The sequence below is a fragment of the Cuculus canorus genome, chromosome 5 (genome assembly GCF_017976375.1).
Source record: "Cuculus canorus isolate bCucCan1 chromosome 5, bCucCan1.pri, whole genome shotgun sequence".
Lineage (NCBI taxonomy): Eukaryota > Metazoa > Chordata > Aves > Cuculiformes > Cuculidae > Cuculus > Cuculus canorus.
In genome coordinates, this window is record NC_071405.1 from 36,932,821 (window position 1) to 36,946,234 (window position 13,414).

The window sequence follows — 13,414 nt, forward strand, 5'->3', positions numbered from 1 at the left end:
AATTTGGATGAGAAATACTTTGTTGCGAAACCTTCTTAGTACAACAGAACCCTAAATCAATCAGACAGGAACTTCTGTTTTGCCATGCTGCCTTCCCCTTCCGCTGCACAGATGCGGGGCTACTGCCAGAACATACACCTTTTCTCCCCAGCAAGACGATCAGTTTGACACCACGTGCAACATTTGCCACAAAAAGCCTACAGAAGAACACACTCTACTCCTTCCCACATTTCCTGAAAACTAACTCTTGGTGGCCATGGGAGAAGGCAGCAGCTTCATTTCAGACTTGTTTCCGCTTTCCCAGATCCCCCACTTCACGCTTCCTCAGGAGCCTTTATGTCACACAGAGCTGCACAGGCCCACAAAGGCCCACTTTTTTTCATCCCTTTTCTCTCACAGACAGACAGGATGAAACATCAAAACTGTTTAGGAAGATGTTTGATAAGTAACGAGGGGATAAGTTTAATTTCCCCTCCCATTTTTATTTGTTTTTACCTTTTTTTACACAAGCATTTGTAGACATGAGGTCTAATAAGATAGCAGGGCATCACAAGACAAGTAACTGTGCTTCAGTTTGGAAATACGACTGCTCCTTAATCCACAATAATCTTGGAGAAGAAGTGATGACACCTACATGAGAGCAAGCCATACAGGCCCATCAGCATCCTGGTTGCTTCTTCAGCCATTTAATACACGTCAGCACCTGTGACAGCTTCTTCACCGAGCAGCACGACGACGCGTGCACTGAGCACACCAATCACAGCAGCGCACACAAGGTGTGGTAGCATGAGAGGAAAACAGAACAGTAAAAACACACCTCTGCGACCTACTTCAGTTAGTCCTGCAGAAGTGCAACACAAATACTCACTTTCACAACACCACCTCTAGAAGACCTGCACGCATTTCCAGCTTCAGCTCACAGTCAGCTCCGGCCTCTTGCCTGACACAGTCGCTTCTGGCCGAGTTAGACTGAATCTCGCAGCCTGATCACCCCAGGAGAAAGGAAAGGAGAAGAGGAACGGGCTACTTGCAGCACGTTGCACATTGTGGACACTTATTAAGCAATGCTGAAAACAAGTCCCTTAGCTAGTGATCGTGCTTGGCAATACCACCTGCACCACGGCAACTCTCCCTGGTGGAGTTCATCCCACAAAGGGCCAAACTTCAGCCAACTGTTGCGGCCAACACGACTCCAGCACTCAGTACAAGGACCCACAGTCTCAAATGTCAACAGGTGTTGCGTTCTTCTTAAAAATATTTATTTAGCCAGATTTCTGCTATTATTCCCAGGCCAAGACAGTCCTATAAAGAGGGGCCAAGATGGGATTGGATTCAGCGAGATGCCTGAGAGCTCTTTTAAGAGCACAAACATTACTTCAGCATATAAGCTAAGGAAAGACTGGCACAGTTGGAGCCTCTTGACTAATTCTCCTGTTTATATCCAAATAAGAGAGCACTGTAGAACCTCGCTCTCCCCTTGGCAAGCTATGAATTTCACTTGGAAGCAGCCAACCCCTATAGACAGGACCCTGTGGCTACCCCATAAAAGATTTTGGCCAGAAAGGATACCAAGGACACATGGTTGAAAGCAGACCAGGAGCACAACAAGGGTTTGTGCAGATATCTCGGGGAGGGTGAAGCGCTTGCTTGGGCAGAATGAAAATCAGTCTCCTGCGGGGCACAGGCGCCCAGGAGCCGCAGCGGGTGGCGATGCCGAGTGCGGGGTGACAGCCTCGACAGAGAAAGCGCATCTCGAGGACGCGCTGGGCTCCGAAAGCGGGCAGATGTGTCCCCTCGCCCGGAGCCGGGCAGTACCAGCCCAGCCCCGCATCCCCGTGTCCCGAGGGGCACAGACAGCCCCGTGTCACGGTCCCCTATCCCGCGTCTCGGTTTCTCACCCCGCGTATCGGTTCCCCATCTCGCATCCCGGTCCCCCCACCCTGCATCTCGGTTTCTCTCCCGGCATCTCGGTCCCCAGCCACCACATTTCGGTCTCTCCCCCCGCATCTCAGTCCCCCATCCCGCATCTCGGATTCTCCCATCCCGCATCTCGGTCCGCCACCCCGCATCCCGGTTTGTTCCCCCCGCATCTCGGTCCCACATCCCGCATCTCGGTCCCCAACCATCACATCTAGGTTTCTCCCCTCGCATCTCGGTCCCGTATCCCGCATCTCAGTCCCTCCCCCCGCATCTCGGTCCCCCCCCAACCCGCATCCCGCTTTTTCCCCCCGCCCCACTCGCCTTCAGCTGGGACTTGGAGACCTTCCCGCTGCGGTCGAGGTCGAGCGCGGTGAAGGCGTGCCAGATGGACTTGAGCAGCTCCTCCTTGAGCCCCACCATGGCCGCGCCGCCGCCGCCGCTCTGCCTCAGCCGCTGCCGGCCCGGGCCCCGCCCCGGGCCCGCCCCGAGCCGGCCCTGCCCTCAGCAGGGGGAGGAACCGCCCTGGGGGATCTTTGGGCCCCCAGAGCGTCGAGAAGCAGCTGGGAGGGAAGGGAGGGGGCGAAGGGTGAGAGGGAGGTTCAGTCCGAAGTAGTGGGGCTACAAAATAACCTGCACTGATAACTAAAATGCCGGGAAATCATCTCCTTAGGACTCATTTTGGGGTTTTAAAAAGAAAGCATCTTTTAGCAGGGCTGGGCAACGCGAGGGAGCAGTCACCATCGGCTGTGCGCCGTGAGGCAAATGTATTTCCCACTTAGAATGGTTTGGGTTGGAAAGGATCTTTAAAGGTCATCTAGTCCAACACCCTGCAATGAGCAGAGACATCTTCATAGTATCATAGAATAGTTTGGGTTGGAAAGGACCTTAAAGATCATCCAGTTCCAACCCTCTGCCACGGGCAGGGACATCCCACTAGATCAGGCTGCCCAAGGCCCCATCCAACCTGGCCTTGAACACCTCCCTGGGCAACCTGTTCCAGTGCCTCACCACTCTCACAGTGAAGAAATTCTTCCTAATGTCCAGTCTAAATCTGCCGCCAGATCAGGTCGCTCAGAGCCCCAGCCCAATCTGACCTTGAATGTTGACAGGGATGGGGCTTCTACCACCTCTCTGGGTAACTTGTTCCATTGTTTCACTACCCTCACTGTAAAAACTATTTCCATGTACCTAAATCATTACTCCATGTCCTATCTCAACAGGTCCTACTGAAAAGTTTGTCCCCATCTTTCTTGTAGGTCCACTTTAAGTACTGAAAAGCCACAGTAAGGTCTCCTCAGAGCCTTCTCTTCTCCAGGCTGAACAACTCCAACCCTCTCAGCCTCTCCTCACAGGAGAGGTGTTTCAGTCCTCTGATCACTTTTGTGGCCTCCTCTGGACCTCCTCCAACAGGTCCATGTCTTTCTCTTGCTGAAGGCTCTAGAGCTGAGGGCAGGGCTCCAGGTGGGGATTAGCTCTCTTGCTAATTTGGAGCTGGCTCCAGCTCTCTGCCTGACCTTGCATTTGAGATGGGGAAAGGCTGCAAACAGAGGTGATTACAGAAGAGAGATCTCTTCAGCACAGATCATGCTTCACACAAGGTGTTATCATCTCCAAAGAATGAACACCGGGAAAAAACATTGTTTGAAAGAAAACATGCTCTAAGAGCGACATTGTGTCTAATTTTAAAAAATTACTTAGATGAAACTTAACCCTACTTTAGCTTAAATCAAAATATTCCACTTTTGGTAATAGTTACTACTTCTTATATCACTGGGAGCTGCTCAGGTTCAGCCCCGCACAGGAACAAGTACCTGCGACTGCTCCTGTGGAAGTCTTTGTCCCAGGAGGATACACGAACACAGGGGAAAGGAACTTCTCTGGTGGATAGTTCAGCTCCCAGAATGTTAAAAAACAGCTTGAAGGGAAGGGAGCAGCCAGTTGGAGAGATTGAGGTTGAGCCCAAAACAATGGGGGAAGTGCTACAAAACAACCTTCACCTCTGCTTCAAGAGCAGGAGCAGCATAAAATATCATCACAAGGAATCATAGAATAGTTTGGGTTGGAAGGGACCTTAAAGATCATCCAGTTCCAACCCCTCTGCTATGGGCAGGGACACCTTTGACTCAATCGCATTGCACAAAACCTCACCCAACCTGGCCTTGAAAAGCTCCAGGAATGGGGCATCCACAACTTCTCTGGGCAACCGGTTCCAGTGCTTCACCACCCTCAACAGGAAAGCATTTCTTCCTAATATTTAACTTAAATCTCCCCTCTTCCAGCTTAAAACCATTAGCCCTCATCCTTCCACTGCACTCCCTATTAAAGGGCCCCTCTCCGTAAGAAGTTGTTTAGTTTATTGTAGGTTTTTCTTGTTTTTCTTGTGTTAAGTCCTCTGAAATGTTGTGAGTTCAGACTAAGCTGTGGGCTCTGGCTTTTCCCCCACCCCTGTGTGTTCCTCAGTGAATGCAGAAGGGTATTTCTGCTGTAACATGCCAGTGAATTCACTTCCACCAGAAGTGGCAAGAAGATAACACCACAGTGTGCATTTCTTTGAACGCTGCATCTGAGATCATTCACAGTACACAGCTCCAGGATCCAGTTAAGGATTTGTTTTCACGGATTTTAAGTAGAACCATTAAGATTCTGAAATCAACACAATATAACAAACAAAGGGCAGGAGGAAGTCTGTATTTGTCCAACTTTAGTCTTGATTGGACTGCATCATCAGAACGCAGACAGCAGTTGGCAAGTGAAATTATTCTGGATGGTACAGCAAGGCAACTGCTTTGCACCAGGTGGTACTAGTTCTTTCCTGGTAAGAAAGGCATGCAGACTCCAAAGTATCACTTAAAATACCATTTATTGGAGCTAACACTATAATAGAGAGAACAGTATAGATAACCTTACATTCCTTCAGGTGCTGGGGGTGCCAAGCTGCATAGAGTCAACCAGGTCTCTGATCGAGGTGCAACGCGTGAGGCAGATCCTGCTGGTGGAAAAGTTACACTGTTTTGGTCAGTCAAACAATTACAGGAATTTCTTACAAGAAAACAACCCTATACATCGTTTTTACTGCCAAGCAGAAAGGTTGTTCACACCTCCATGTAGGAGCTGCCTGCAGACTCCTCTAGTAAATCAACTGGATAAATTTATCCAACGGCTGTGGGATGCACATGACCCCGCATGGGCCTGGAAGCCAGGCTGGATGGGCAGCACAGTGCAGCACAAGCCTAACTTAAGTAGATCACTAATCTGTGATGTACAATAGCCTTCTGGTCAGGTCCCTACAGATGAGCTAAGTCCACTGTAGGAAGTGCTTTTAATTCTCAGATGCAATAATTCATAAATGTAGTTTTCTGCGTGAGGGAAATCAGAGACTGAATTACCCACAGATTTCTGGTTATTTTTATTCTTTAGTGTTTTCTCTAGCTTAAAGCAAGCAATAAAAATATTCTAGCAATGCAGATATGTGGTCTCTCAGCAGCACAGTGAATAGTGAGACACAGCCTTCCTTGTTCACCAGGCATACCCTAGCAGCTTTTTCTGCTCATTTTTCTTCATCTTTTCCTCCGTAGTTTGTTCAGGACTTTGGAATCCACAATTATTTGTACTCTTTCCTCAAGATGGATGATGGGAAATATACAATTGACAAAGATTATTGGATTAGATGTCGTAATTAACCTGATTTGCTAACATTATAGCTGTTAACATTACAAGAAACATCATCTTTAAATATGTTATCTCCACTTTGACCACAGCTATCCCACTTAAGGAGGAAGGAGACAACTTTTGTACATGCAGATAACCTAACAGAACTATTTAATTTAATGTGGTAGCTGAGCAGCCACAAGGTGACCAGTAAATACAGAACATCCCTATTGACATGCACTAAAATACAGTTCCTGTGACATCTCCCCGAGGAAAAGCAATTAATATAGTTCACATATGTATCTCCTTATAGCAGGGACTTGATTTCTACATTGAACGATGTTCAGTGGCAACTCATTTTTATAAAAAAAAATAGGGTGGAAAAACAAAATTAAAACAAAATGTCCCACAATGTAACTGTAAGAAAACCCTCTGAGCTTCTCCATTCTTTTTCTTGTGTTCTGTTATTCTTGATTGATTTAAATTACATGCTAAAATCCTTTGCCAGATCAGGACCTGTTTCCACTAAGAATATAAACAGTAGTTCCATTCAGGTCAATAGGTTAACAGTCCATGCTTAAATGTTTCATTAAAATTAGTAGTTTACACAAGCCTCAGCTGCTCTAGATTTCTGTACGTTAATCAAAAGGAAACTTCCAAGTTATGCATAAAACTAAATACGTGATTTTCTATAGACAGTCTTATTTAATAGTTTTTCTGCGACTGAACTAATTAAGCATAACCAGCCAAATTGAGGTTCATATGCAGACGTAACTGTGCTGTTGAACAAAACCTTTGTTTTTCATTCTTACTCAAAATAGCTTTAACAAAGTTACAGGACTAACTGCATCCACGCCCAAAGTGTGTGAGCTATTTTAAGCAGCTCTTGTTGTTTCGTGGGCTAGTCTGGATCTTTGCTTATCAAAGACTTTACATTATAAACCTTTGAAGATAAGATTGATATGTAATCCACAGAACACTAATTAACAGTGATCACATTTAACCATTAAGTCCTTGATAGGACCTACATAAAATGTAAGTTGCTTGCATGGTACAAAAGTAAGTTCTGATGCAACTTAAAGTACTTCTGCTTTTCTTGAAAGTTGTCTGAGGTCTCAGCAACTTTATTTTAAGTCTGTGCTTATTTAAACTTGTTTGCTCACCATGGTTAACAACATGACTGAAGGGTGGCGAGGAGGATCAGGGAGGGGAAACTGGCTCCCAGTCTCAGAGTGAGTCATACTTTCAGGAAGGAGCTTTAGTGAGACCCTGCTGAGGCTCAGCCGTAACAGGTCAATCGCTTTTCTCTTCCTTCTCCCTGCACAAGCTTAATTAATCCTTGTTAGCCAAATAATAAGTATTTGTCAGGGAGGTTCTAACCAGAGGAAAGATTACGCATTTGAACTGTTACTAATTTTGTTTTATGCCACAGAGTCAGTTAAACTGTCATCAAGGAAAGGATACAGACAAATCAGCAACACAGTTCTCTGTTCATTGTTAGCCCAGAGAAAATCTTCCTGAACTGTGCCCACAGCAGTCATTTTCATTCTCCACAGGAAAACTAAATTGAAGCAAACAGAAATTGAAGACTGTTAAGCGAACTTTGTAGCAGACCGTGTTGCCAGCATCTAGTGTTTCACAGTCTCAGTAGAAAATAAAACTAAAGCAAATGCCAGTGTTCCTGATCAATGTGTTACAGTTTCTGGACAGACCAGTCTCATCATAAAACGGCTCAAGAAAGCATTGGGGGACAGTGTAAAAATCATTGTACCGTAACCCTATCGTCAAGCCATTTGAGGAATTTGGTTTTTCCGTTATTTTTAAATACTTTTAAAAGTTTTATCTCTGGCCTTACATGTACATTTCAAATGTTCTTACTGAAACTATGTAGAAATTATGCATGAATATTACTTCAGATTAAATAGGAAGCAGCATTAGATGCTGAATCAGAACAGCAGCTCAGTCTCTCCTACAAATAAAATAGTTTTCCATTGGCTTCTAAGACTTGTGGAGCGATCTTTAAAACTATTTCAGCAAAGCATACCTACTTTACATGCTTTACTATAGTTTTCTGCTATTTATACACATCTGCATAACCTGTGCATTTCTATTCAAACTGGACAAAAGGAACATACTAAAGAGGTAGAACACAGAGCATTAAGTTACCTTTCAGTTCCTTCCTGGTAACACACATCTTACTCTACACTTGTAGCTGATAAGGTGTTTCTCACCAAGTTTCAGAAGTCACCATTGGACAGAATACCACAGATAGCTTACCTGCAGAAAGGAAGAGGAAATTAAAACCCAGGTGTGTACTGCAGTAACCATCTGATACCATCTTTTGGGATGGAAACTGGAGAAAGAAGTGGTCAATGGAAAAAGCCATTGAGCAGGGTTATTGCAGAAGACTGTCAATCAATATTGTCTCAGTGTCTACAGGACCAAAAGGAGATTAAAATCCCATTTGCTAGGGCATGAAACAAATATATGGGGAGATTCTCCCCTAAACATCTTAGCACCTAAGTAGCCAAGTGTGGAAAGAGGCAAGAGCAAACAGCTGCAGAGGTGAGAAAATCACCCAAGATCAGCGGTTGGGAAGACTCTTAAAGGTTGGGTGGGAATAGGAGATATCTCTCCATCCCTCCCATCCCAAGCCTGCAGAACACCTTGCCTAAAATACTTGTGTTAGTCACACATTGTTGGCTGTAAATCAATAGATGAACAAGACCTTCTCCATCTAATGCAGGCTGAACACACAGAATATTTTCCTGTGCATAAATGGCAATTCAGTAATAGCAGCATTTTTTATGTCCATTAGCCCACCTATCTGGCAATGACCCTAGGGATACAAAGATCATAATTAATTAGAATTAGGCCAGTTATGCTACTTTTGTCTGGAGTCAGAGAAATCAGTGTAGACTGGCATGATTATTCAGATGTCATGCTAAATATTGATGCTAAATACTAGAAGGGAGTCAAATGATTGGCAAAATGAAGATCTTTGAAACAAATTATTCAGATTTTTTGAGATTACCCAGAATCTCAGTTAATTTTTAAGCATGTACAAACTTGGATCTCTGAGCTACTTGTTAAACAATAATAAATTGCTTCCTGTTTAATTAGGCACAGCAATATTCTCTTCTCTAGGCACCTCCTTTTCCCCTACCCCAATCTCATTATACTTCAGGAAGATAGCATCATCATCCAATTCCAACTGTTCGAACAGAAGCAGGAATTTAATTTCCTGCCTGCTGTCTTGCCCAGTCGCTGCTTCTTTCTCCTCTCTGCAGTGTTTCCTGAGACAAGAACTTAATGCTCAGCTCAGTTGCCTCCAACCGGGGGAGCTCACAGCTCTCCCTCAGATTTTTCTCGTGGTTCACTGAAAGAAAGTAAAGTTCAGGCAGGGAATGGCCCTGCTTTTGACTCTTGCTGGCCACTGCTTTAGACCCAAGTCCTCAAGCACAACTTTAGCAGTGATATTAATAACTAGCACATACGCATAGATTTATTAAGCATGCACACGTGTTGTACACCAAATCACATGGATGGTGAAATCACGAGGATGCTTTTCCAAAGCCTACAAAACCGAGGAGGTGGATGTGGATGTGGATGAAAAAATAAAAGTCAACACTTACCTGAGTTACTGCTGGCAAGAATGCTCATCACGAAACAAGATAATGGTTTCTAACCATCGGGGTCAAGTGTTGTGTTGGCACACAAGCACTTTAAAGACAATTTTGTGTACAGTTGACTGTTTTGTCCAGCAGGTGTTGCTGGAGACTACAGAACACATTAAAGACAAGGTCAAGCTGGTCAGCATTTGGTTGAGGGTCAAACAATGCATACGACTCCTCCTCCAACCCCCCCAAGTTCAACCAGAAAAATAGGGTGACTAAAGATACTTTTATTCATGAAACTTCTAAATGTTCTAGGCTAAAGTAATGCAATCTATGAAGCTTAAATCCTTTTTTTTTTTCAAACACAGAAGCAGTGCCTGCCTGCATTTTTAGATGTAGGTAAAGCTTGTCCATAGTTTCACAAAAAAGCCAAGTAGTAAGTTTTTCAGGTTCTACATCTTACTAATTCAGGTCCATCCCAACTAAAATAAAAGATATTATTAGGTCTGTGGTAATGAACAGCTTAGGGAGGGGGGCAAGAAATCAGTGAGCTGATGGGATAAGGTCAGGTTGGACAAGGCTCCGAGCAACCTGCTCTAGTTGAAGATGTCCCTGCTCAGTGCAGGACAGTTGGACTAGATGGCCTTCAATAATCCAGTCCAACCCAAACCATTCCATGATTCTAGCAGACATAGAAACTGAAAAAAAATGAAGTAGGCAAGTGTGTATCAATAGCTTAGCAAAAAACAAAACAAAAAAAGAAATTAAGATGGGCTTAGTAATTCTACCTGGTTAACCCTGCTTGAATTCATATCAAAAATGCTGGGAGTTTGATATGCAATCTATGGAAGTAGAACAATTCCTAGTTATGCTACAGTTTCCAACTGGAAGGTGCTAACTTTTCTTCGCAGAGATACTCCTCGCCCATCTGTTGGCCTTCATGGCTGTGATGGACTGGTAGCATCTGTGACTATCACAGGGATGTTTTCTGGAAAAAATTTTCTCCAAGTAAACACAATTTTGTTCCAATAGTAATAGCATAAATAGAATTTCATATGGCATTTGAATACCATGTGACTCAAAATGGTTTTTGAAATTTAAGCATTTAATTATTTGGTTATAGTGGTTTAGCCTGTACAACATGGAGAAACAACATCAATATTTCTAGAGGTAGTCCATGGAAAGGTTTGAGTCACAAGATGAAATGTCCAAAAAGTGAATCAATCCTTGATACTTGAAATTCACATAGAGAAGCTGGGAGGGTTAATACTTGTTTTTGTTTGTTTGTTCCCAACAAGAATTAGTTCTGTACTGTCAAATGGAAGATAGTTAATTGACAAATAAATCATTTGGATGGAACAATTTCAGAATGTTCTTTTCAAAAGCAGCATTTGTCAGTGTTAGGTGGTGTTACATCTTTACAGGAAACTTACTCTGTAAGAGCTTTAGTCACTACACAATCCACTCTTTGGGCAGGAGATGCAGCAAGACTAGACGGGTTGTGTTGTCCAGTAACGTTCATTAGCATATGGATTACAGATGCTGAATTTATACTCACAGACAGAAGACAAAGAATCAGAAAAATATCTAGAGGAGGTGGGGATATAAAATATCTGCTTTCAGTTATTTTTAGTTTTTCTTCTATGTTTCTTCTTCAAGAAATCAGGGATTCTGTTAAAAAAAAATCAGGTACTATGCTACCCCTGTATTGGAAAATTAAGGTAGATGAGTTTATAAGAAAAATGTATAAACATTAAATGTAGCTATTTTGAATAACACATTTGCCACCCAACTCTCATGCTTGCTTCTTAAATTGAGATAAATCCTTCTTGTTAAAGTGCTGAAGCTCATCTTGTTACACCGTGCTTGGTACAATTTCTTCAACTAACTTCTGACTTACTAGATTTTTTGAGAGGGTGGTAGCTCTTTCCACCTGAAAAGGTCGCTTGCTTAACTGCATACAAGTTTTACCTAAATGTTGGTTTTGCAATAAATTTGTAAGTTACAAAAACTAGTGTAAAATTATTTCTACTAAAAAACCCCCAAACACAATAACTTCAATGTCAGTAAAAATAGATACCACTTCTCACTCAGCAAGCATCTGAATCATGAATCACTGAATGTTAGGAGTATTCAATTCTCTCCCTCTTCCACCTGGCCACTGTTGGGGCCAGGATTCTCAGCCTCATCACTGGCCTCAGGAAAGCTTATGAAAATTTCAGATGAAATTTCACCATTCTTACTGCTCCTATAAACTACTTAAACCCCCTGAAGCTCCTTTGTAAACATTCTCCTTAGCACACAGGAGAAAGTTAAAACATCCAAAGCCACTCTAGTTGCATGGTTTAGGCTGGGCATCCCTTACATGATAGATACAAAACCTGTGACCAGCGACACAATATAGCTATAGAATTATTTAGGTTGGAAAAGACCTTCAAGATCGAGTCCAACCCTTAACTTGGCACTGCCAACTCCACCACTAAACCACGTCCTTAAATGACACATCTACATGTCTTTTAAATCCCGTCAGGGATAGTGACTCAACAACTTCCCTGGGCAAGTCTGTTCCAGGGCCCAACAAACCTTTCAGTCAACAAATTTGTCCTGATATCCAATCTGAACCTCTCCTGGCGCAGCTTGAGGCCATTTCCTCTCGTCCCATCACTTCTTACTTGGGAAAAAAGACCAACATCAAACTCGCTACAACCCTTTTTCCCTCCCCACAGCCTCACTTTCTCCTCACTAAACAACCCCAGTTCCCTCAGCTGCTCCTAAGACTTGTGGCTCTAGACCCTTCACCAGCTTTGCTGCCCTTCTCTGGACACGCTCCAGCACTTCAATGCCTTACTTGTACTGAGGGTCCCAAAACTGAACACAGTATTTGAGATGCAGCCTCACCAGTGCTGAGTACAGGGGGATGATCACTTCCCTAGTCCTGCTGGCTGCACTATTTCTGATACAAGGCAGGATGTTGTTGGCCTTCTTGGCCACCTGGGCACACTGCTGGCTCATATTCAGCCAGCTTTTGACCAACAGCACTTGGTCTTTTTCTGCCTGGCAGCTTTCCAGCCACTCTTCCCCAAGCCTGTAGCATTGCATAGCATTCTTTTGATGGAAGTTTAACACCAGACACTGAGCCTTTTTGAACCCATACAGTTGGCTGCCTTCCTTCCCTCAAGCGGATGAACACTCCTGCACAACCTGATGGCATCTTCAAACTTACTACGGGCACACTCAGTCCCCTTGTCCAGATCATTGATAAAGGTCTCAGACATAACCAGCCCAAACACTGAGCCCTGGGAAACACCACTTGTGACTGCCCACCAGCTGGATTTAACTCCATTTACCACAACTCTTGGACCCAGCCATCTAGCCAGTTTTTAACCCAGTGAGAGTTCACCTCATTGAGTCTACATTGCTACTGCATACAGCTTCTTTGCCCAGCAACACCTGTGCTGCTGTTACAAGCCTCTAAAAGTGATGCAAGAGCAGATCATTATCATAGGTAGATCAAATTTATTTGCAGTATAGGGGAAGAAAGGCTTATGAAGTTTGTTGATCCCCCATTAATACTGATTACTGTTTAAAAGTATGCTTTAAGAGAGGTCTCAGCGTAGATGAACAAGAAACCCATTATGAGTTAAGTTTTCTCACAAACAAGACAATCATACAAAGTTAAAACTTGAAGGTGTTCCAGTCTATGAGTTTTTACTGATGGGAACTGGACATTCAGAGAATAAAGTTACCTAAACCAAGTGTCTGAATTTCACTGTCATACATGAGTAGCACTGAGACCTCTTACGAATAAAAATCCTTCACAATGTTTATTTGCCAACTGCTAAGTTAAATGTTATGATATTCATTTCACACACAACTTCTCTGAGTTACTTGTGACTCTTTAATACAACAGGGTAAATTCTTCCCCAGATAATCTAGTAAGCATTTATTAATTTGACTATCTCTTCTTTACGTGAGGTAGAACACATGTGCATTTTTTGCATCTGTGCCATAGAGCATACTGTTGTTTTCCATAAACTCTTCCAATCCTTCCTTCGGTTCTCTTCCCATTATCAGCGATTCATGAGTTTTCCTCATTACCTCAGACCTAGGTCTTTCTGCACGTAGCTTCATTTGGGTTCATGAAAGGCAGGTCAAACTAACTTGATTGCCTTCTATGACAAAGTGACCCACCTACTGGATGAGGGGAAGGCTGTGGATGTTGTCTTCTT

General features: G+C 43.6%; 1 protein-coding gene across 3 annotated transcripts in view; it reads right to left on the bottom strand.

The window, feature by feature from the left end:
* Nucleotides 1-2,399, bottom strand: part of SWAP70 (switching B cell complex subunit SWAP70) — a 41,367-nt gene extending 38,968 nt beyond the window's left edge. For 2 of the 3 annotated variants that reach the window (XM_054067990.1, XM_054067989.1), the window contains exon 1: nt 2,242-2,399. In XM_054067990.1, the coding sequence (XP_053923965.1) occupies nt 2,242-2,340 (99 nt within the window). In that variant the 5' untranslated portion in view covers nt 2,341-2,399. Of the gene's footprint in view, nt 1-868; nt 984-2,241 lie in introns of those variants that run through there. The other variant, XM_054067991.1, reaches the window with a different exon arrangement.
* Nucleotides 2,400-13,414: the final 11,015 nt, after the last annotated feature.